The sequence below is a fragment of the Protopterus annectens genome, chromosome 1.part0 (genome assembly GCF_019279795.1).
Source record: "Protopterus annectens isolate FY-2018-M chromosome 1.part0, PAN1.0, whole genome shotgun sequence".
In the NCBI taxonomy this organism is placed as follows: domain Eukaryota; kingdom Metazoa; phylum Chordata; order Ceratodontiformes; family Protopteridae; genus Protopterus; species Protopterus annectens.
This window is the reverse complement of record NC_056725.1, coordinates 299,862,195-299,887,137: the sequence shown is the minus strand read 5'-3', so window position 1 is coordinate 299,887,137 and position 24,943 is coordinate 299,862,195. Positions and strand designations below refer to the sequence as shown.

At 43.8% G+C, this 24,943-nt stretch overlaps 1 protein-coding gene across 1 annotated transcript in view; it reads right to left on the bottom strand.

Moving 5' to 3' along the window:
* SRBD1 (S1 RNA binding domain 1) overlaps positions 1–24,943 on the bottom strand; it is a 2,028,107-nt gene that overhangs the window by 1,383,470 nt on the left and 619,694 nt on the right. Inside the window, exon 11 of the mRNA XM_044059932.1 lies at positions 15,629–15,736. Within this exon, the coding sequence (XP_043915867.1) occupies positions 15,629–15,736 (108 nt within the window). The remainder of the gene's footprint in view (positions 1–15,628; positions 15,737–24,943) is intronic.

Sequence of the window (24,943 nt, the reverse complement as noted above, 5' to 3'; positions counted from 1 at the left end):
AGCGTCAGTTGCTGTCGCTTCTTCCCTGACGTAAGTGCGCCAGGGGTATACAAGAGGCATCCAACACCATTTTCTTCAGTTTTTCTTGCCCCAGATGTCAGGTGCCCCCAATAGGTAGGCAATATATATATATATATATATATATATATATATATATATATATATATATATATATATATATATATATCTATATAAATATATATACATATAAATATATATACATATAGCTATATAAAAATAAAACAAAACCCTTAGGCACAAGCAAATACACCACAGAGGTAGTATAGGATAGAGTGGTAGTAGAGATAAGTTCAGCTAGTTCAGAGGGGATGGAGGGAGGGTAACCTGGACTACAGCAGGGTGAACACTGGAACATCTACATTTATGGTAGGTACAAAACTGTACTATGTTCATCATGTTACCCTGCTGCAGTCATCACACTTGGGTTGAATCCCAAAGCTAAGGATGGGAGGTGGAGTCAGAAGAAGCTAGCAAGCCCTGCAAAACTGCAGTGGCAAAACCAGCTCTAGTCTTTGAGTACAGAGGTAAGTGATAGTGTTTGGTGAAGGTGTGCACTGAACTCCAAGTAGCAGCTTCCAGAATATCCTTGGTTGGCACTCCCCTGAGAAAGGCTGTTGATGTAGCTGTAGTCCTGGTGGAGTGGGACCTAATGTTAGCAGGTACTGGTTTCCCATAATGTATGTAGCAAAAACATATGCAACGCCCTATCCATTTTGAAATGGTCTGTTTTGAGATAGCTTTTCCTTGTGATCCTGTAGCATAGGCTACAAAAAACTGGTCAGTTTTTCTGAAAGCCGTAGTTGTATCCAAGTAGTAACGTAATTGCCTGTGAATGTCCAAAGAGTGCAGGAGTCTTTTCTCCTTTGTTCTGGGGATTTGGGAAGAAGGTGGGCAAGTGAATGGTTTGGTTTAGGGCCACACTGGATACCACCTTTGGCATAAAGGAAGGATTAGTTCGTAGAGAGACTGTCTTGATGAAAAATGATGAAGGGTTCCACTGCCATTAGTGCCTGTAGCTCTGAGACTCTTCTAGCTGAGGTTATTGCTAGTAGTAGGGCAGTTTTCCATGAAAGAAATTTTAAGTCAGCTGAAAAAGCTGGTTCAAAGGGCGGCAGTGTAAGCTTTTCCAGAACAAAGTTGAGATCCCAAGTAGGTGTTGGAGCTCTCCTTGGCGGTCTTAAGTTCTTAGCCCCTCTGAGGAACTGTCTTAGGAGTGGATGTGAGAATAAAGGAGGATCCGTGCTGTAATGAGCTGAAATTGCTGAGGCGTGGATCTTAATAGATGAAAAGGAAAGACCTTTGTGTAACATCTCAGTTAAATATTGTAGAATCTGAGGGATGTTTGGATCAAGGGGGTTTAGGCCTTTATCTTTTCCATTTGTCTGAATAGGTTTTCCTGGTGCTGGGCCTCCTGGCCTCCAGAATGACATCCATAACAGCTTTGGATAAAGCTGTTGTCTGGTTGTTTAGATAATTTGCCATGCAGCCAGGTTTAAAGTCTTGAGCTGGCTGTGTAGAATCTGATGGTCTCGCTGGGTGAGCAGGTGAGGAATTTGTGGCAAAATCCATGGTGGGCCGTGGGCCATGTTCCTTAAAATTGGGTACCAATGCTGGCGTGGCCAGTCTGGTGCAACGAGTATCATTTGTGGCCTCTCTAATCTGACTTTCAGCCGTACCTTTGCTAGAAGAGGTAGTGGAGGGAAGGCATACACTGTTAATGTTTTCTGACTGAATGAGAGGGGGTCCACTTTCCAAGCTAGTGGATGGAAGGTCCTTGTGCAAAATTTGTGAAGTTGGTGGTTGTGGGGGTTTGCAAACCGATCTATGTCTGGGCATCCCCATTTTTGAGCTATCATTGCAAATACTTGTGGATCTAGTTTCCATTCGTGTGGATCCATGATGTTTCTGCTTAGGTCATCTGCCAATGTGTTTTTCTTTCCTGGCAGGAATTGTGCTTGTAATTGAACCTGGTAAGACAGTGCAGTGTTCGACAATGTCATTACGTGCCTGCATAGAGGGTAGGAATGTGTGCCCCCTTGCTTGTTTGTGTACCACATGACTGTGGTATTGTCCATCTTTATTATTAGTTGTCCTGGGTGTAGAAGGTCCTTGAAAGCTGTTAGGGCATTCTGTACTGCTAGCATTTCTTTTTGATTGATATGCAGATGCCTCTGATCTGTAGACTATTTGCCCTGAATGCACTGCCCTGCCATGTGTGCTCCCCAGGCATAGTCCGATGTATCTGTTGCCATAGTTTGCCTGGCTGTGGGTAAGGTGAAAGGCTGACCCTTGTTGAGGTGACATGCCTGTGCCCACCATAGAAACTCCTGTTGAAGGCGGGGAATGAGTGGTATCATTGTTTCCAAGCTGTGGCTATGCTGACTCCATACACTTTTCAGGTACCGTTGTAATTTCCTCATATGCAGTTTTGCAAATGGTATTAGTAGTATACAAGATGCCATGAATCCCAAGGCCTGCAGAATTTTTCTTGCAGGGAGTTGGGTCTTTGTTGCCATTATTTTGAAATATGGAAACAGCTGTCATTGCTTGCCTGGCATGAGATAGGAGATCTGGGCCATTGTATTCATTCTGGTACCCCGGAATATTATGTTTTGTGAGGGCACTAGTTTTGATTTCTTTTCATTTACTGTGTACCTTAGGCAACTTAGAAGGTGTTTGACAAATGCCAGATGCTTTAGAAGAATGTCCTTGCTTTCTGCTTGAAAAAGACAGTCGCAGGTATGGGTATATTTGAATTCCTCTTTGTCTGCAGTATGCAATTACTGGCGCCAGGCATTTTGTGAAGACCCTGGGCGCAGTAGATAAGCCAAAGGGCAGTGCAGAGAATTGATAATGCGTTGAACCTGCAATGAAGCGGAGGTATCTTCTGCAAATTTGTCTGATAGGGACATGCAGGTATGCCTCCTTGAGGTCCAAAGTGACTAGCCAAGCATTCTTGCCCAGCATGGGAAGAAGCTGCTGTAGTGTTAGCATCTTGAATTTTGGTACTTGCAGATAGGTGTTCAGAATTGAGAGATCCAGAATGGGTCTCCATGCTTTGTCCTTTCTTGGGACTAGGAAGAGTCTTGAGTAAAATCCTTGTCCTTGCTCCTGTGTAGGTACCTGTTGTATGGCTCTCATGTTCATGAGAGCTGTAATTTGTTTTTGTGCCTCTGCCCATTGATTTGGTAGCAGGTTTGGCATTCCTTTGATCCTTGGTAAGGTATGAAAGTGGAATCTGTATCCTTGAGAGACAATGTTTAGAACCCATTTGTCTTTTGTGATGATGTGCCAGTTGTCTGCAAAAACTGCTAGCTTTCCTCCCAAGGGAGTTGCCAGGAGAGATTTGCTTGGTAGTTTGCGGATAGAGGCATTGTGTTTGCCTTCTGCTAGCTTGGGTCCTGTCTTCTCCTCCTTTCTGGGTAGCAGAACCCCACTGGCGAGGTTTGTAAGGGCCCTTTGACTGACCTCTGCCCCTTGGGCATCTGTATTTGCCCCTCTGTGATCTGTCTGAAGCTGGAAAGGACTAGTTTTTTTGTTTGCCAATTTCTGCTGAAATGAGGGGGGTTGGACCTGCAAAAAATCCTTTACAGTTTGCATAGATTTTGCCTTATCCTCCATTTTCTTTAAAACCTCTTCTGCTTTGACACCAAATAATACATCCTGCTGTAAAGGTGCATCCAATAATTTTGCTTTAACATGGTCAGGGAGGGTTTGTTCTTTTAACCAAGCATGTCTACGTATGACAGAGCCAGTAACAGCTGCTCTACAAGAAACTTCCAATGAATGAAATCCGCATTGTAAAGTATGTTTGCCCACCTGTTCAGCTGCATGCAACAGATCCTGCATTTCCTTGAATTCAGGCAGTTCTGAATGTGTGCTCATTTTTTGTTTTAACTGAGACATTAGGAATTGTTGATATTTCAACATGTGAAACTGGCAATTTAATGCTCTCACAGCCAGAGTAGCTGAGGTATATTTTCTTTCCCCATCTATCTAGGGCTCTGGAATCCCTTTCAGAGGGCACAAGATTTTTAGCCATAGAAGCTTTTGCTCCCTTAGGACCCTGGGAAATAGTTTCTGGGTCAGCTACAGGGCTTTTATAAAGGAATTTGTATGAGTCAGGGACTCTGCAGTATCTGTCTGGTTTGGCTGGAGCAGGAGGAAGAGAGTCTGGATTTAAACTAGACTCCAAGTAAACATCATCCACAATATCTAGAACAGGAGGGATAGCAAGAGGTCTGTGCTGGGGTAGTAAAAGGAACTCTCAAAGCCTTTTCTTAGAATCTGAGTAATCCTGGCCTTCCCAGTGGAAATGTTCCCTCTTGGTATGTAAAGTTTCCCCAAAGGAGTAGTCTTCAGGGGGAGATGCTGAGGGAATAGAGTCTTCAGCATCGGAATCTTCATAAGGTGGAAAAGTGTAATCCTGTTCCTCAGAAGAATCTGAGGAGAGATAAACCTGGTCAGAGGATGCATAATCCTCCTCTTGTCTTGGTCTTTTATCAGGAAGGGGATGGGAACCTCTGATAAGGGTAATCAAATCTTCAGCCATCTTAAACATCTGTTTCTTAGGCATGGGGCCTTGAACTGTAGACTGATGTACAGTTTTCTTTGGTTTTAAAGGAGTTTTAAGTTTAGCATAAGATTTAATAGTGAGTGTAGTCAGTCTGAAGACACCTTCTGCAACCGAAGGTGTTTCCGTTGCACCGGTGTCTAGTTCTGTTGGTAGATGGCTGCGTCGGCCTAGTAGACTCCGCTTGGGAATCCGCAGCTGACTGGGGTTCCAGTTCTGCGGTCGTCAGGGGCTGCATAGGCGCCTCACTGAAAACCGGAGATCTGGCGACAGGCCCAGCTGAGGCCTCGGTGTCTGGCTTAGTCCTAGGCTGCCTGTCCTTATCCTTCCGTTTTTTATGAATGGCGGTCGTCGGCTGCTCAGACGGCATGATATAATTAAATTTCCTACCAAAGTAATACCGTGGGAAGTCAAAACGGCGTTTGATAGTTCGTTTATTAAACCTAGGGCAAAACCGACAACCTGTGACGTCGTGGTCTGGGCCTAGGCAAGGAATACAATAGGAATGGAAGTCCTTATGAGGTATTTGTTTCCCACAAGAAATGCAATTGTTAACTTTTTCTGACATCAGACTGAGGCAAGAAAATGTTCCCCAATGGGGTACTTAGCTTTACTGAAGACTTTGGACTGAAATTCAAATAGAAAATCTCAGGTGTTGGCCGACCGGCACTTGCGAACTGCTTCTACTTCGGGCACAGCGCGGCAAGAAAGACTTAAGAAAATGGTGTTGGATGCCTCTTATATACCCCTGGCGCACTGACGTCAGGGAAGAAGCGACAGCAACCGACGCCGGACCAAGACTTTGGAATTCAGGCCGATTGCGGGACCACCTGACGGCAGGATAACCCAAGTGTGATGACTGCAGCAGGGTAACACGATGAACATCTTCCCTTGCAGACACCTTTCCTTGACAGAGTATCACTTGAACTTGTGCCCTTAATCTCTAACCTGTGAAAAGGGAGACAGACCAGACTTGATTGAGTGTTGAATCTTGCTCCCATGAATTCCAACTGTTGTGAGGGCGGAAGGTTGGATTTTTCCCAGTGGATGGTGATGCACAGTGATTCCGCTAGTACTAGGGTGTAGCGTAGGGCCCTGACCAGAAGGCGCTTGATTGGGACGGAAAGGAGCCAATCGTCTAGATACGGAAACACCTGGAATCCCTGAAGTCTCAGATGAGCTGTGACCACCGCTAGGCATTTCTTGAACACTCTGGGGGCCGTCGAGAGACCAAATGGCACGGCTCTGAATTGGTAGTGATTGGCTCCCAGACAGAAGCGTAGGAGATTCCTGGAGTGCTCATCCATCTTCATGTGGTAATACGCATCCCGGAGGTCTAACGAGCACATCCACACACCCTCCCGCAGAAAGGGAAGGATGGACTGAATCATGACCATGCGGAACTTGGTCTGAACTACTGATTTGTTTAGCTGGCTGAGATCCAAAATGGGCCTCCAGTCCCTGGTCTTCTTTGGCACTAAAAAGAATCTTGAGTAGAACCCTGATCCGCACTGGTCTGGAAGACCTGTTGGATGACTAGTTTTTGACATAGCTTTCGTATTTCGGAAGCTGCTTCCTCCCTTTGACTGGGTGGAACATCGGGAAGGGATTTTGGAGGTCTTGGGTAAGATATTAGGGGAATGTGATAGCCTCTGGTAATGATTCTCTGCACCCACTGATCGTTTGTAATACAGAGCCAGGCAGCTTGGTGCAGAAAGAAATGCGCCCCGACTGCTTCCAGAGGAAAGCAATCAGGCAGCACCTTCAGGAGCACTGATACGGAGTCCTGATTCCGTGGACCCCCTCTGCCTAGAAAGGGGTGTCTTCCATTACTGGTACCCCCTCTACCTCTGCGGGAGTCCTCACCATGTGCTTCACGGAAAGGACCTTGAGACTTCTTGTGTCACATCTTCCCACTCCTCTGGTTCCTGGAAAAGGAACGCTGAGGTCTGGAAAAGCATAGTCCCATGGCAGACAAGGTCTTCCTGTCCTGCACGCACCTGGCTCATGTATCCTTGACCCTAGCACCGAACAGAGCTGATGGTTCTATGGGAGCACTTAAAAAGGAAGACTTGAAGGAGTCTGCGAGATCACAAATGCGCATAGAGGTGTGGCGTCTCATGACTACGCCTGCACCCCGCAGCTCTAGCCGCTCCTTCAGTTGCGTGGAATAGCAACCTCATGGACAAATTGGATATTGACTCTAGGGTGGCAAGTTGGAAAGCAACTTTATCATGTGCCCCGTCCGAAACCTGTCCCGTAAGGGTTCCAGAGAGTTCGATGATGAGATCTCTCTGAAGCCTCATAAAATGTGCCAAAAAGTTCAGAGACCAGACAGCAAAGGTTACTGATGCAAAAACACGCTTCCCTAACCTGTCCAACCCCCCGGGATTCTTTACTGGGTGGGTGAACAGCAGGACTTTCCTCCCCCAAGTCCTTTTTCGTGGCTGCTGCCACCACCATAGGGTCTACTGGTAAACCTCTAGAGCAATGGGGTTGACCTTCTGGATTGGAAAGTAACTTATCTGATCTCCTAGGGATGGCCTCAACGGTGTCAGGGTTCTTCCATGCCTGCTGCACGATGAGCTTGACAAACTCATCGGCGGGGGTCACCCAAGAAGTAGAGGGCCGAGAGTGGAAGGCCTGTAGGAATACAGATTCCTCCGAGGAAGGATTAGAGGGCTTCCAGTCACCCCTCTGTTTCAAAATTTCCAGGATGTCTCTAAATGTCAAGGGGTGACCGTGGGGGTCCTTCCCCATCATCGTAGTCCGCATCTTCTGTGAGGGACTCCTCTGGGGAGTCCATGTGTTTCCCCTTACACATCCGTTTCCGAGGAGGTTCTTCGGTGGGAGCATCCGAAGAAGACTCACAAAGGGAAATACCCTGAACAGGGGTTTCCTGGGCCTTGTGCTCTCGAAGTCCTGGGGGGTGGCCTTTGACAGCTGCGGCTCAGAGGGAACTGGTGGGATGACCAACGTTGGAGGACTGCTCGAAGCAAGCACCCTCTCCATCACCCAGAAAGCAGGCCTGCCTGAACAGGAATGGGAGCCCGAAACCGAAGAAGACAATTTCGGAACTGGGGGCACACCCCGCTCCACGCAGTCAGCCCCCAGGGAAGAAGCCTCAAGCAAACCTGGGACGGGAGTCACCCTAGGATCTGAAGACAGAACCAGCAACACCACCAGAACCACGGCCGAAACAGAGGGCTCCACCCCCCAAGCATGAGATTGAGGAAGGGTGGGCTCTGATGGAACCGACACGCAAAGTGGCATCGGAGACTCGGACTCTGTCATTGTAGGCGCCGAGGAAATGGGTCCTCTCGTAGACGTCGGGTATATGAGCCTCTGAACCAAGGGATCCAAAGGAGGAGCGTATGTATGGGGTCGCCGGTGTAATAGACCCAAAGCTCAGAGTGGGATGGGGTCTAGGAAAATTTGTCATTCCCCTGGCGGTCAGCAGCTAATCAAAAAGGCGCACCACATCCAATTCTGAAAGGCTCCTGGTGGACCTTACCGATGCCCCTGAGGGGGAATCAGGACGGTCCAAAAAGGGGCTGAAGGCTTGTTCGGCAAATGGATCCGCAGATGGAGAATACTGGGTCCATGGTGTATTAAAGAATGGCACCAACGATTCCAGTTTGGAAACCGGCAACAAAGGAATGATCGGAGCCAAGAACGGGCTCAGAGCCGAGGTCACAGCTGGGGTGGAGGTCAATAACGACTCCAAAGTTGTTGTCGGAACAGTAGAGTTGAGTGAGTAAAGATACAAGAAATTAGCAAATGAACAGGAAAGAATCCGCAAAAACTTGTAAAATTTAGAAAAATATAACACTTAGCTGGAGAGCTCAGTGAAACGCTGCTATATGGCTGCACGGCAAATGAGATCGGAGGTAACTGAGTGAAGGGATTTGTGGGTAGCAGCTTAGCTCGAGGGTTTTTGGTGCACACAAGCTTGGTATAAAGCCAACTCGGTTCAGAGGGCTCGGAACCGAACCCATCAGTGATGAATAGGAAGAAGATTAACAAACTTCAGATCAATACTTTCAATGGACCAGACAACATAGCAGGTTGCATTCTCATTATTGTGGAGCTATACCACAAAGGATAGAAGCAGACAGAGAACCTTTCCTTATTCCACAGTTGTAGACCAAGACCAAGAACTATTTTTAGACTGAGCGCACAGAAGACTATGGCAAGCACACCATCCACAGTGTCCAGCTGGCCAGATGCGAAACTGACTTACCTTGACGAGACAAGGGCCTAGGTGTGCTTTCAGACTGTTTGTATCTATGATGATACTAAAATGTCAGTCATATGTCAGTGGATGAGAGAAAGACCCACACTAGTCTCCACATGAAAAGCAGTCCACTTCTTCTGCCATTTTCCAGGACGCAAATGAAGCCAACATGCACCCCCCATCATGGCTGAGTAGCTAGGTTGAAATTCTCAACATTTATGACAGCTATCAGTGTCATGTTCTTCCCTCAGACTCAACAGGTATTGCCAATGCAGATTTCTAGCGGTAATCTGACAGGCACAAAGACAATCACTGTGATGGTTCAGCATGTGAATACAAGACTTTATTGGTGATGGAAAGGGTCAAGTTCTGAATTATGCAAGCTGTGAAAAAGAAAGTACAGTTGTGTACACTTACCATAAATGTAGATGTTCGAGTGTAGTCACTGTTGCAGTCATTACATCTGGGTAATCTGCTTGCAGGTTGCCCTCAGTCGACCTGATTAACAAAGTCTTGGGTCCTGCGTTGGTTGCTGTCCCTTCTTCCATGACGTCAGGTCGTCAGGGGTATAACACATGCAGCCGATGCCATTACATCAGTTTTTCTTGCCCCAGATGTCAGGTGCCCCCCTAATGGGGAGCAAATAAACATAAAAACACAAAAGTATACCTCCAACAAAAAGCAAATACACCAAAAAGGTTTTTAAGCATAGTAAAGGAAAGTAGAGGTATAGCCAGAAGAAATTAAAGGGCTGGTGGGAAGGTAACCAGGACTGCAACAGTGAATACACTCGAACATCTACATTTTAAGTGTACACAACTTTACTATGTTCTTCGTGTTTCACTGTTGCAGTCATTACATTTGGGTAGATTCCCAAAGTAATGGTTGGGAGGAGGAGTTTGTATAGCATTACGGTCAGCTATAAGGCCCTGCAAGAGAGCAGTTGCAAAGCCAGTTCTGGATTTAGAGAAAATTGGCAAATGATAATGCTTGGTGAAAGTATGTACAGAACTCCAGGTAGCAGCTTCAAGGATGCCCCTGGTAGGAACACCTCTGAGGAAGGCTGCAGAAGTAGATGCAGCCCTAGTGGAGTGAGATCTGATCCCCTGGGGGATAGGTTTTTCCATGGTGCTTATAGCAGAAATGAATTCAATGGCTTATCCATTTAGAAATTGTTTGTTTTGAAATAGCCTTCCCCTCTGCCCCTGCAGCAAATGCTACCAGCAGTTGTTCAGATTTTCTTCGAGGTTTAGTCCTGTCCAAGCAGAATCTAAGTTGTCTGTGCACATCCAAGGAATGCAGACTCCATTCCCCTTTCTTCTGTGGATTGGGAAAGAAGGTTGGCAAATGAATGGCCTGATTAAGAGCCACGCTGGATACCACTTTGGGCATGAAAGATGGATTGGTCCTGAGTGACACCCTATCCGCATGAAAGATGATGAAAGGCTCCACTGCCATAAGGGCATGTAATTCAGATATCCTTCTAGCTGAAGTGATTGCTAAAAGGAAATCTGTTTTCCAAGAAAGAAATTTTAAGTCTGCAGTAGCAGCTGGCTCGAAAGGAGATAGTGTGAGTTTCTCCAATACAGAGTTAAGGTCCCAGGCAGGGGTCAGAGTTCTCCTGGGCGGTCTCAAGTCTTTGGCACCTCTGAGGTACTGCTTGAGCAGAGGATGGGAGAAGCGGGGAGGTTCTGTGTTATAATGAGCTGAAATGGCTGAGGCATGAATTTTAATGGAGGAAAAAGACAGGCCCTTGTGAAGCATCTCAGCTAAGTATTGCAAAATCTGAGGTAAATTGGGCGCTGCTGTGCTCATCCCGTGTGAATGGTTCCAGGCACAGAATCTTTTCCATTTTTCAGCATAATATTTTCTAGTACTAGGTCTCCTTGCCTCTAAGATGACATCCATCACAGGTTTTGCAGGGAAGGGGTCTGAGGCAGGTGCCATGGAGATAACTGCGACACACTGCACAGGAGGGGGTACCAGTGTTGGCGCGGCCAGTCTGGAGCAATCAAGAACATCCTTGGTTTGTCCCGTTTGACTTTTAGTAGAACTTTGGAGAGCAGAAGCAGTGGGGGGAAGGCACAGACTGATAGGTTTTTCCAGCTGAAGGACAGAGCATCCACTTTCCAGGCTTGTTTGTGGGGAGTCCTTGTGCAAAACTTGTCCAACTGATAGTTCTGGGGGGAGGCAAATAGATCTATGTCTGGGCTCCCCCATTCGCTTGTCAAATGTTGAAAATCCTTGGTTCCAGTTTCCACTCGTGTGGGTCCATGAGGTTTCTGCTTAGTCCGTCTGCCAGTGCATTTAAATTTCCTGGCATGAATTGAGCTTATAGGTGCACTTGGTAGCTCAAGGCTGTGTTCCACAATGCCATGGCTAGTCTGCAGAGGGGTTAGGAATGTTCACCCCCCAACTTGTTTATGTACCACATAACAGTGGTGTTGTCCGTCTTTACCATCAGTTGTCCTGGAAGAATGTAGTCCTTGAAGGCTGTCAGAGCATTCTGTACAGCTAACATTTCTTTTTGATTGATATGAAGGTGCATTTGACTTGGGTTTCATTTGCCCTGAATGCACTTCCCTGCCAGGTGAGGTGTTGTTAGGGTTTGGGCGGCAGTGGGTAGTGTGAATGGTAGTCCCTTGTTTTGGTGGCAGGCCTCTGCCCACCAGAGGAACTCTAGGCGTAGGCAAGGTATGATAGGAATCATTGTTTCCACGCTGTGAGAATGTTGACTCTATAGGCTTTTTAGATACCACTGTAGTTTCCTCATATGCAGCCTTGCATATGGAATCAGAAGAATGCAGGAGGCCATAAACTCCAAGGCTTGCAGTATTTGTCTTGCAGATAGCAAGGTTTTTGTGGCCACTTGTTTGAAATAGGTTACCAAATGAATTTGCTTTTCTGGCGCGAGGTAAGCTATCTGGGAAGTTGTATTCAAGCTTGCTCCCAGGAATGTAATTTGTTGACAGGGTACCAGTTGTGATTTCTTTTCATTTATGGTGTACCCCAGTCAAGTTAGAACCCTTTTTACAAACGCCAGATGATTCAAAAGTATGCCCTGGCTTTCTGCCTGAATTAGACAATCGTCCAGGTATGGGTATAGTTGAATACTTCTTTGCCTGCAAAATGCAATAACTGGAGCCAGGCACTTTAAGACTACCCAGGGCGCAGTAGACAAGCCAAAGGGCAGTGCAGAGAACTGATAATGCGTGCAGCCTGCTTTGAAGCGTAGGTATCTTCTGCAAGATTCCCTGATTGGGATGTGCAGGTATGCTTCTTTTAAATCTAGTGCTGCCAACCAGGCGTCTTTGCCTAGCATAGGAAGTAATTGGTGAAGAGTCAGCATCTTGAATTTTGGAATCTTCAGAAAGGTGTTTACAGTAGACAGGTCCAGGACTGGATGCCATGATTTGTCTTTTCTGGGTACCAAAAAAAGACTGGAGTATAAACCTTGTCCCTTTTCCTCTTCTGGTACCAGCTGAATAGCCCCCATGCTTAAGAGAGAAAGTACTTGTTTTTGAGCCTCTGCCCACTGATTTGGGGGCAGGTCTGGCCACCCACTTGGTGTTGGCAATGTCTGGAAATGAAATCTGTATCCCTGGGATACTATATTTAATACCCATTTGTCCTGGGTTATGAATTCCCAGTTCTTTGCATGAAGAGCAATCTTTCCCCTCAAAGGGGTGGTCAAAAGATAAGTGCTTGGGAATTTTAATAGGAAGTCATTGAGACTGTTTACCAAAGGGGGGTGTCTTATTTCCAGTTTTGGAAGTGGAGGCCCCCCGCTGCTTAGTTCTGAGAGTCCCCTGGGACTGAAACCTGGGGGTTTTGCTGTGTCTGGGTTTGGCTTGAGAAGACCTGGAAGGGACTGGAAAGGACCAATTCTTAGTAAGCCAGTGCCTACTAAATGTAGGAGGTTGCACTTGTAAAAAATCTTTAACAATTTGCATAGATTTAGCTTTATCTTCCATCTTTTTAAGAACTTCTTCAGCCTTGTTGCCAAACAGGCGGTCCTGATTTAAAGGAGCATCCAGCAATTTAGCTTTAACATGATCAGGCAAAGATTGCTCCTTAAGCCAAGCATGCCTTCTAAGCACAGACCCAGTAACAGCAGGCTTGCAAGAGGCCTCTAAAGAATCAAAACCACATTGCAAAGTATGTTTTCCAACTTGTTCAGCATAATGCATTAAGTCCTGTAAATCTTTATTTTCCACACAGTCAGGAATCAACATCATTTTCTGTTTAAGCAGTCCAATAACATGTTGCTGATATTTTAACATATGAAATTGGCAGTTTAAAGCTCTGATTGCCAAGGCTGCAGAAGTATAAACCTTTTTACCCCATTTATCCAGCACCCTGGAGTGTCTATCAGAAGGGGTATTACTTTTAGCAGTAGAAGCCTTAATGCCCTTGGGCCCCCTGAGAAATAGTCTCTGGATCTGCAACAGGATTTTTGAAAAGGAACTTATGGGACTCAGGAACCCTGTAGTATCTGTCAGGTTTACTAGGAACAGGAGGCAAGGAATCAGGGGCCAAACTGGATTCCGAGAAAACATCATCAACAATGTCTAGTACAGGAGGTATAGCCAAAGACCTATGCTGAGGTAGAAGAAGGAAATCCCCAAGCCTCTTTTTTGAATCAGAAAATTCCTGGCTTTCCCAGTGAAAATGCTCCCTTAAAGTTTGTGAAGTTTCCCCAAAAGAAAAATCCTCAGGAGGGGAAGCAGAGGGAATAGAATCCTCTGCATCAGAATCCACATAAGTAGGTATGGACAAATCCAGGTCATCAGAAGAAACAGAATACTGATCAGATGATTCATAATCGAGCACAGCCCTAGGCCTCTTAGTGGGGGGGGGTTGACTACCCCTGATTAGAGTTATTAGATCTTCAGCCATTTTTATAATTTGTTTTTTAGGCATAGGGGCCTGAGCATGTGGCCTGGACATCAGTTTTTTAGACGTGGATCGAGATTTAGGCCTTAGTAATGAAGGAGTCGATTTAATATGCAAGTCTGTAGGCCTGAATACACCCTCAGAAGCCAGTGCCTGCACACCGGCTGTGGACCCATCCAAGGTAGAGACATCCGCGGGTTCCATAGTTGAAGTATCTCGGGGCATACCGGACTCCGAATGGGTCTCAACAGAGCCCTGCGAATCGGAAGTAGCAGGTAGCAGGGGCTGTGAAAGTGCCACACTGAGTACTGGCAACTGGCTTAGGAGAAGCGTTGTCGGCAGTTTTGGACCTCGGCGGCCTGTCTCTGTCTTTATCTTTGCATTTTTTTGGAATCCCGGTAGTTGGATGGCTAACCGACTTCTGGATAATCAAACTGAGAACCGAAATATTTAGAGTAAAAATATACCGACGACGGATAGTGCGCTGATTAAATAAGGCACAAAACCAACAGCAAGGCATGTCGTGATCAGGGCCTAGGCAAGGAATACAGTACGAATGAAAATCTTTATGAGGTATTTGCTTTCCACAAGTAATGCAATTTTTAACTTTTACTGACATCGGTAAGGAGCAAGAAAAAGTTTCCACAATGGGGTACTTAGCTTTAAGTTGAAGACTAAGGTTCTGAAACTCGAAAACGAAAATCTCAGGAGTCGGCCGACAGGCATTTGCGAACTGCTTCTGCTTCGGGCACCACACGGCAAGAAAGACTGATGTAATGGCGTCGGCTGCATGTTTTATACCTCTGATGACCTGACGTCATGGAAGAGGGGACAGCAACCAACACAGGACCCAAGACATTGTTAATCAGGCCAACTGAGGGCAACCTGCAAGCAGATTACCCAAATGTAATGACTGCAACAGTGAAACACGAAGAACATCTGATGGGCTTCTGCAGACAATGTTTTTATGTAACCGATGTATTATATATGTAACAAATGTATTATATCATGGTATACATTGGTATGGAAGCTAAGATGTCATTACATGCAAGCTTTTATAATAAAAAAATACCAGATTTTGACTGGCGGAGAAAAAATACCTAAAGAAGGATCCATCAAGGACGGCCCTTGACTTTATCTCCACAAAATACCTTCCACAACACAATAAAAGTAATACAGAAAATGTACATCAACACTGCAATCAACACTAACTCTAATTACTAATCTGCAGTGTCCTACTATGCATATTTGGCACAGAGGGTTAAAGCCCTGGTTAGGCCCCAAGGAAGTGGAGTCTGATTAGCAGTTCAGGCACTTCACCTCAGACAACAGGTGTAGGGGAAGGAACGTAGAGAGTCCATTCCATGACATATTAGAAAGTTTACCACAGACAAACATAATGAAGAAAAAAGGACTCAGAACTGCCCAATCGGCTCCAGTCTGTGCATGATATGTAGTTATTCAACCTGCTTTCTTCTAAGCATGATACGTATTTATTCAACCTGCTCCCATCTATGCATGACATGTAGTTATTCAACCTGCATCCATCTATGCATGATATGTAGTTATTCAACTTGCTCTCATCTATGAATAAATGAATGAATGCATATACTCCTTAAACTGCTGAACATAATTATCTGCTTTGTCTTTTCTTTCTGCAAAGATGGCCGTAAAGTGAGACTCCATTGCAGCTGACGCATTTAAATAAAATGGAAAAACATGTGAGATTTCTTCATCTTAAAAAATGTGTGTCACAAAGCATTCCAGTCAATCAGTATAGAATCAGCTTAGACACTAACAGTGCCATGTTTCATTCCCTAATCTGAAAAACTTAGCATTATTTCAAAAAACAATTTTACCTCCACATTTGTCTATAAAAATACACAAAAAATATCATGTACCTGTATTCTCTACAAAGAAGGGGATAAATAAGGCGTTTGTATGCATCTTCAGCCGCATCTCTCAGTATCTTCATTAGTTCTGGCCTTGCATAGCCTTGGGGCTTAAACCTACAAGAAAGAGACAAAGGAGAAAATATTTCATGTAACAAAGTACTACAGAAGTAGGCTACTAAGAATCTTTCTTGAATCTACAATTGTGAAAGTAAAATCATATAGCAACAGAATCACACAGAACACTTAACTAGCAATCTTCTAGGAGTAGCTCATAGCAAAGTACAGATATTCTTTAAAAGGGGAAAATTACCAAAGTCAAATTACAACATATGGGTAAACCTTACCTTTTCATTCTCAAATTTTACTCAATTTCCCAGCAGTACTTCTGGTACCAGCTTGAGCCCTTATTAACCTCGTTATGTGATACAACACAGATTGTTCTTGACTTATTTTATGAAATGATTTATGCTGACTCCAAATCAGGTATTCCAATAAGATCTTAACCTTTGCCTTTTAAGAGTCAACAACAATGCAGAAATTGCTTCCATGCATATTTTTACTGCACTTCAAATCACCTCTGATTTAATACTATTTTCTGTACCTTTAAACTGTTTTGATTGTTTTAAGCCTAAAAAGTTACTTGTTTATAATTTCTGTTTAGTCTGGTGCCATAGTCTTGTAGCTGTATTTGATATACTGTAGGATCTGTGCCTCATTTACACATTTATACAGCTTTCACTGCATTTTTGCCATAACTACATTTACTTGTGATTTATGCTTGTTGCCATAACATTGTAGTTTTATTTTGCAACAGTGGCAGCAGGGTGAATTTTGCTGCAAAATCTGTGTCCAAACTGTTTATTATTCAAATTCAGTTGAAAACATTAGGTATTCTATTTATTTGCCTTTTAAACTACACTTACAGAGCTTTCTGTTTGTTACAAATACTGCTGAATTTTCGATTTGGTTGTTACAGCCCCTATACCCTCCATTGTTACATTAAGTACTGCTCTCCTGTTGCTACCTCCTGGTTGCTACAGTAACCACTGGTTCCCCTGCCAAGTTAAATTCCTGAATTTCCATCGTAACTGGGAACTTATACCTGTAACACAAAGTCAAAGTGGAAAAGAGAAAACTGTGATTTATTACAGGTTCTGAGTCGCAGAGCTCCTCTGACTGGAGTTATTAGCTTTTCTGGATTGGGTTTTTCTTTAAATTGTCGTCTATAGTCTGAGCTGAGTTGAACCAGTGTCATTTAATTAACATTCTAAGAGTAGAAAACAAACTGTGAGATTTTTCATCAAACGGGGAAGAAAAAAGCTATGTTGAGTTATAATCAGCACACCACTGCCACTGGATTTGATTGTGGACTGGCTGCATAGAAGCATTTTTCTTTTTAGGAAGTCTTCCTATTCCATACAATGCTAGCAATCTAAACTTGAGGCTTCAATAACCTGAGCAGAGAAAAATAAGTGACACTGAGCTGCAGTAAAGCTTGTCCAGGATATCCATACATCCCAAGAAATTAGGCACCCTCCTCATTGCTCATACATCAGTCTACTTAAGCTAACCCCTGCATCCCAACACCAACCCAACTCAAAGCAGTTATATAACCCATCCATACCAAAGCCCAGAGCTTTTTTTATGATGGTACATGCTGGTACAGCGTACCGGCACCTTTCCCATGACTCCCCTTGAAATCCCGACTGCATTTTTTTTATACTTTCATATCATACTGATGATGCAATCACGTACCACCAGCTTATGCTGTGTTTCTCTTGGTGATTGAGTTGCAATGGCATTCTGTCATCAATGAGTGAGTTAGAGCTTCAGCAATCAGCGTATTAAAAAATAATTTTTTTTGGCCCTGGCTAAAACCTAAAAGTACCTATTTTTGATTATATTTTTTTGCAGTCATCTAGATGACGACGGTCTGTGTCCGGCGGTATGTTCAGTAGATGAGCAGTGTTTCTTGAGGTAAGTTTTGTCGGGTAATTGGAACAGCGTTCATTTTAAGTTAACATAAATTTTCTAAAGAGGATATGAAGTCTGAAACTCAAATGCATGTCATTATTTAGTGACTTCTGTCCTCAGATCATGCCAGTTGACAATTGTTAACTTAACAGTTTTAATCAACATTTGTTGAAGAAATGCAGGAATATCTTTCCATTGCAATCGGACTATTTCCTGAACTACAGTTTACCACCAGTGCAGTGTTGTCTGTACATGTTTAAGCATGTTCTTGCATTCTCGTGTTCCTAAAAATATAGAAATTAACGTTCTTAGTTTCAATGCAATGTATGAGCTCTTTGGTAGTAATCTTACAAGTATGTGATCATCATTAAAATGGTTCCTTATTTGCTATCACCTAGTAGTATAATGAAGCACATTTAGGAACTTAAAGGATGGATTATAGTTAACATTGATGCATAAGTAACACCCCTTAGGCTTACATTAAGTTGCATGCTGCAGTTAACCATTTACCAGTAAGGTGATTTAATAGTGCAATAAGCAGTTTCTGTACACTTAGTGGTACTTCAAAACGTACTGAACCCTAATGAAGTTTTGCTTTTAAATCAACAAAAGAAGAAATATAGGACTTGCAAATGAGATTATGTCTGAAGTTTTATGCTAAGATATAGGCATCATAAAATAAACTTTTCCTTGATTGATGTAGCTGGCAAGTTATTAAACAGCTAAACCTACATTTACTACATCTGTCTGTGCTTATGTCTAGATATATGAATGCATGTGTTTTTTTACATATTAAAAACATTTTCTTAAATACTGCACTTTAATTAGCATATACCAATCTGTGAAGGAGGATTGTTTATAGGTCTCTGAAAAGTACAGTTGTGTACACTTACCATAAATGTAGATGTCTGAGTGTATTCACTGTTGCAGTTATCACATTTGGGTTATCTGCCTGCAGTAGCCCTCAATTGGCCTGATTATTAAAGTCTTGGGTCCTGCACTGGTTGCTGTCTCATCCTCAGTGACGTCAGGGCATCAGGGGTATAAAGCATGCAGCAGACACCATTACGTCAGTTTTTCTTGCCCCAAATGTCAGGTACCCCACTTAATGGGAAGCAATTAAATATATATATATATATATATATATACATATATATATATATATATATATATATATATATATATATGCATATAAGGTTATACCTCTAACAAAAAAAAAGAAAATACACCAAAAAGCTTTTAAGTATAGTAAAGGAGAATAGAGGCATAACCAAGAGAAGTCAGTGGGCTGGAGGGAGGGTAACCAGGACTGCAACAGTGAATACACTCGAACATCTACATTTATGGTAAGTGTACACAACTGTACTATATTCTTCGTATTTCACTGTTGCAGTCATTACATTTGGGTAGATTCCCAAAGCTAAGGATGGGAGGAGGAATTTAGATAGCATTAGGACCAGCTATAAGGCCCTGCAAGACTGCAGTGGCAAAGCCAGCTCTGGATTTAGAGAAAATTGGCAAATGGTAATGCTTGGTGAAAGTATGTACAGAACTCTAGGTAGCAGCTTCTAGGATGTCTCTGGTAAGGACATCTCTGAGAAAGGCTGTAGAGGTAGATGCAGCCCTGGTTGAATGGGGTCTAATCCCCTGGGGGATAGGTTTTCCATGGTGCTTACAGCAGAAATGAATGCAATGCCCTATCCATTTAGAAATGGTTTGCTTTGAAATAAGCCTTCCCCTCTGCCCCTGCAGCAAATGCCATCAGCAGTTGTTCAGATTTCCTTTGAGGTTTAGTCCTGTCCAAGTAAAATCTAAGTCGTCTGTGCACATCTAAGGAGTGCAGTATCCGTTCCCCCTTTGTTCTGTGGATTAGAAAATAAGGTTGGCAAATGAATGGACTGATTAAGAAACACACTAGATACAACCTTGGGCATGAAAGAGGGATTGGTCCTGAGGGACACCCTGTCCGCATGAAAGATGATGAAAGGCTCCACTGCCATATGGGCCTGTAATTCAGATACCCTTCTTGCCGAAGTGATTGCTAAAAGGAAAGCTGTTTTCCAAGAAAGGAATTTTAACTCTGCAGTTGCAGCTGGCTCAAAAGGAGAAAAAGTGAGTTTTTCCAATACAAAGTTAAGGTCCTAGGCTGGAGTTGGGGCTTGCCTGGGTGGTCTTAAGTTTTTGGCCCCTCTGAGGAACTGCTTGAGCAGTGGGTGAGAAAAGAGGGGTGGTTCCGTTTTGTAATGAGCTGAAATGGCTGAGGCGTGAATTTTGATGGAGGAAAAAGAAAGGCACTTGTGAAGCATCTCAGTTAAGTATTGAAGAATCTGAGGTAAACTGGGCACTGCTGTGGCCATCCCTTGAGTTTGGTTCCAGGCAAAGAATCTTTTCCATTTTTCAGCATAAGATTTTCTAGTACTAGGCCTCCTTGCCTCCAACATGACATCCAACACTTGTTTACTGAGGGATGGTACTGGAGAGATTAGGTAATTAGCCAAGCTACCAGGTTCAGGGTTTGAAGCTGGGGGTGCAGAATCTGGCTCTCCGGCTGTGACAGCAGAGTAGGGGTCTGAGGCAGGTGCCATGGGGCTAGCTGTGACACACTGCGCAAGAGGGGATACCAGTGCTGGTGTGGCCAGTCTGGTGTAATCAGTATCATCCTTGGTTTGTCCTGTTTGATCTTTAGTAGTACTTTGGAGAGGAAAGGCAGAGGAGGAAAGGCATAAACTGATAGCTTTTTCCAGCTGAAGGACAGAGCATCCACTTTCCAAGCTTGTTTGTGGGGAGTCCTTGTGCAGAATTTGGCCAAATGGTAGTTCTGGGGGGAGGCAAACAGGTCTATATCTGGGCTCCCCCATTTGTTGATCAACATGTTGAAAGACTTTGGTTCCAGTTTCCACTCTTGTGGGTCCATGAGATTTCTGCTTAGTTTGTCTGCCAGTGTATTTAGTTTTCCTGGCAGGAATTGAGCCTGTAGATGCACTTGGTAGCTCAAGACTGTGTTGCACAGAGCCATGGCTAGTCTGCAGAGGGGGTAAGAATGGGTACCCCCTGCTTATTTATGTATCACATAATAGTAGTGTTGTCCGTCTTTACCATTAATTGCCCTGGAAGAATGTGGTCCTTGAAGGCTGTCAGAGCATTCTCTATAGCTAACATTTCTTTTTGAGTGATATGCAGGTGCATTTGACTTGGGTTCCATTTGCCCTGAATGCACTTCCCTGCCAGGTGAGCCCCCCATGCATAGTCTGATGAGTCTGTTGTTAGGGTTTGGGCGGCAGGGGGTATAGTGAATGGTAGTCCCTTGTTTTGGTGGCAGGCCTCTGCCCACCAAAGGAATTCTAACTGTAAGCAAGGTATGATAGGAATCATTGCTTCGATATTCTGAGAATGTTGTCAACAAAGGCTTTTTAAGTACCATTGTAGTTTCCTCATATGCAGTCTTGCATATGGAATTAGTAGAATGCACGAGGCCATGAACCCCAAAGGCTTACAGTATTTGCCTTGCAGATAGCAGGGTTTTTGTGGCCACTAGTTTGAAGTAAATTGTCAAATGAATGTTTCTCTGGCATGAGGAAAGCCATCTGGGAAGTTGTGTTCAAGCTTGCTCCCAGGAATATAATTTATTGACAGGGTACCAGATGTGATTTCTTTTCATCTATGGTGTACCCCAGACAAGTTAACTTTGTACAAATGCCAGATGATTCAAACGTATGTCCTGGCTTTCTGCCAGAATTAGACAATCGTCCAGGTATGGGTATATTTGAATATTTCTTTACCTGCAAAATGCAGTGACTGGAGCTAAGCACTTTGTGAATACCCTGGGCGCAGTAGATAAGCCAAAGAGCAGTGCAGAGAACTGATAGTGCATGCAGCCTGCTTTGAAGCTTAGTTATTTTCTGCAAGATTCCCTGATTGGGATGTGCAGGTAGGCTTCTTTTAAATCCAGTGTTGCCAACCAGGCATCTTTGTCTATCACGGGAAGCAACTGGTGAAGAGTTAGCATCTTGAATTTTGGTATCACCAAAAAGGTGTTTAGGATAGAAAGGTCCAAGATAGGACGCCATGACTTGTCTTTTCTGGGTACCAGGAAAAGTCTTGAGTAGACACTTGTCCCTTTTCCTCTTCTGGTACAGTCTGAACAGCCTTTAATATCTTAAGAGAGAGAGTACTTGCTTTTGAGCCTGTGACCACTGATTTGGGGGTAGGTCTGGCCAACCGTTTAGGGTCGGTAACGTGTGGAAGTGAAATCTGTATCCTTGGGAAACTATGTATTAAAATCCATATATCCAGGGTAATGAGTTCCCAGACAGCAGCCCTGCAAGATGCCTCTAGTGAATCAAAACCACATTGCAAAGTATGTTTTCCAACCTGTTCAGGAGAATGCATTAAATCCTGTAAATCCTTATTTTCAGCACAATCACAATCTTAAGAGAGAGTACTTGCTTTTGAGCCTGTGACCACTGATTTGGGGGTACGTCTGGCCAACCGTTTAGGGTCGGTAACGTGTGGAAGTGAAATCTGTATCCTTGGGAAACTATGTATTAAAACCCATATATCCAGGGTAATGAGTTCCCAGTTTTTTGCTTGCAGAGCAGTATTTCCCCCTAAAGGAGCAGTCAGTTGAGAAGTGCTTGGAAGTTTTAAAGTTAAGTCATTGAGACAGCTTACCATAGGGGGGAGTCTTACTACTCCCTGATTTGGAAGTGGGAGCCCCCCACTGCTTAGTCCTGTGCATACCCTGGGACTGAAGCCTGAGTGTTCTGCTGGTTCTGGGTTTGAACTGAGAAGGCCTGGAAGACGCAGGAAAGGACCAATTTTTTGAGGGTCAATGCCTACTAAATCTTGGAGGCTGCACTTGTAAGAAATATTTAATAGTTTGCTTAGATTTAGCTTTTTCCTCCATCTTTTTAAGAACTTCTTCTGCTTTGTTGCCAAACAGGTGGTCCTGATTTATGGGGGCATCCAGCAATTTAGTTTTAACATGATCTGGCAAAGATTGCTCCTTAAGCCAAGCATGCCTTCAAAGTACAGACCTGGTGACAGCAGCCCTGCAAGATGCCTCTAGTGAATCAAAACCACATTGCAAAGTATGTTTTCCAACCTGTTCAGGAGAATGCATTAAATCCTGTAAATCCTTATTTTCAGCACAATCACAAATCAACATAATTTTCTGTTTAAGCAATCCAATAATATGCTGCTGATACTTTAACATATGAAACTGGCAATTTAAGGCCCTGATGGCCAAGTTTGCAGAGGTGTATGCCTTCTTACCCCATCTATCCAGCGCCCTGGAGTCTCTATCAGAGGGGGTAGGATTTTTGGTAGTAGTAGCTTTAATGCCCTTGGGTCCCTGTGAAATGGTCTCAGGATCCGCAGTAGGATTTTTAAAAAGGAACCTGTGAGAATCAGGTACCCTGTAATATCCATCAGGTTTTCTAGGAGCCGGAGGTAAAGAGTCAGGGGCCAAGCTAGATTCCGAAAAGACATCGTCAACAATGTCCAGCACAGGAGGAATAGTTAAAGGCCTGTGTTGGGGCAGGAGTAAGAAATCTCTAAGCCTCGTTTTAGAATCAGAGTAATCCTGGCTTTCCCAGTGAAAATGCTCCCTAAGAGTATGCAAGATTTCACCAAAAGAAAAATCCTCTGGGGGAGAAGCAGAGGGAATACAGTCCACTGCATCAGAATCCTCATAGGTAGATAAGGGAAAATCCTGCTCATCAGAGGAGACAGAAATTTCAGAATCTTGGTCAGAAGTATCATAAGCAAATTCAGTCCTAGGTCTCTTAGAGGGGGAAGGTTGACTTCACCTGACTAAAGTAATAAGGTCTTCAAACATTCTTATCATTTGTTTTTTAGGCATAGAGGCCTGACCATGCGATCTGGGCATTGGTTTCATAGGCATGGTTAGAGTTTTAGGCCTTAAAGAAGAAGATGGCATTGGTTTAATATGCAAGTCAGTAGGCCTGAATACACCCTCAGAAGCTGGTGCCTGCACAGTGACTCTGGACCCATCCAAGGTAGAGACATCCGCAGGTTCCACAGTTGAAGCATCTCGCGGCATACCGGAGTATTCAGTAGAGGCCTGCAATTCTGAAGTAAGGGGCTGCGAAAGTGCCTCACTGAGTACTGGCGAACTGATGACTAGCTTAGGAGAAGCGTCATTGGCAGTTTTGGATCTAGGCGGCCTGTCTCTGTCTATCTTTGCATTTTTTCAGAATGTCAGTAGTCGGGTGGCTTACCGAAGACATATCTGGATAACTGAATAGAGTACCAAAATATTTTAAAGCAAAAATATACCGGTGACGAATAGTTTGTGGTTTAAATAAGGCACAAAACCGACAGCGAGGTGTGTTGTGGTCAGGGCCTAGGCAAGGAATACAGTATGAATGAAAATCTTTATGAGGTATTTGCTTTCCACAAGAAATACAATTATTGATTTTTATTGACATTGGTTTAGAGCAAGAAAAAGTTTCTCCAATGGGGTACTTGGCTTTAGTGGAATGCTTTGGGCACCGCACGGCAAGAAAGACTGATGTAATGACGTCGGCTGCATGCTTTACACCCCTGACGACCTGACTTCACGGAAGATGAGACAGCAACCGACGCAGGACCCAAGACTGATAATCAGGCCGACTGAGGGTTACTGCAAGCAGATAACCCAAATGTGAGGACTGCAACAGTGAAACACGAAGAACATCATGATATGTTACCGTGCAGGTCTGTGAGCTCTGTCAAAACCGGAACAGAACTCCCTATTCAGGCTGTTTGTAGGTGGGATTTAATGGAGTGTTGTGTGTCATTTACTTCTGCTTATGTTTTGCTAATCTTAGTGCTACTGAATGGCATTTGATTTCTCTGCAGTCTAGTTATGCACATGCACTAGAGAATATGTATTTAGTTAGCATTTTCAGAATGACATATCACATATATCTGCATACATACAATGAAGAAGAATAAGAAAACAAATGGCATGAAAGCTGCTCTGATGCAATTCTAGCCATCCTGATGCATATTACAGATGAATAACATTAGCACAGTACTATGAATCTGAAAGATTAAAATGTGAAGCAGTTAAGTGGAGAGTTCATTCATTCATTCTCTAGTTACCCACTAAATGCATTTCAGGTTAACCTACACTGTTGTACTGCAACTGTCTGCCTTACTGTGCCTGCCAAATCAAATTTTATTGCTGTTTTCACTGTTGTATTTGCTGGTACTTTTCACTGTTGCAAAGCAATCTGTTCTGCTTGTTCTGGTTTTCCCCACCAAGCAGTGTTATAATAACCCATTTGTTAGCTGTTTAAAACATTCTTTAGAGTCTCCTTGCTAATTTTCTACTGTTTT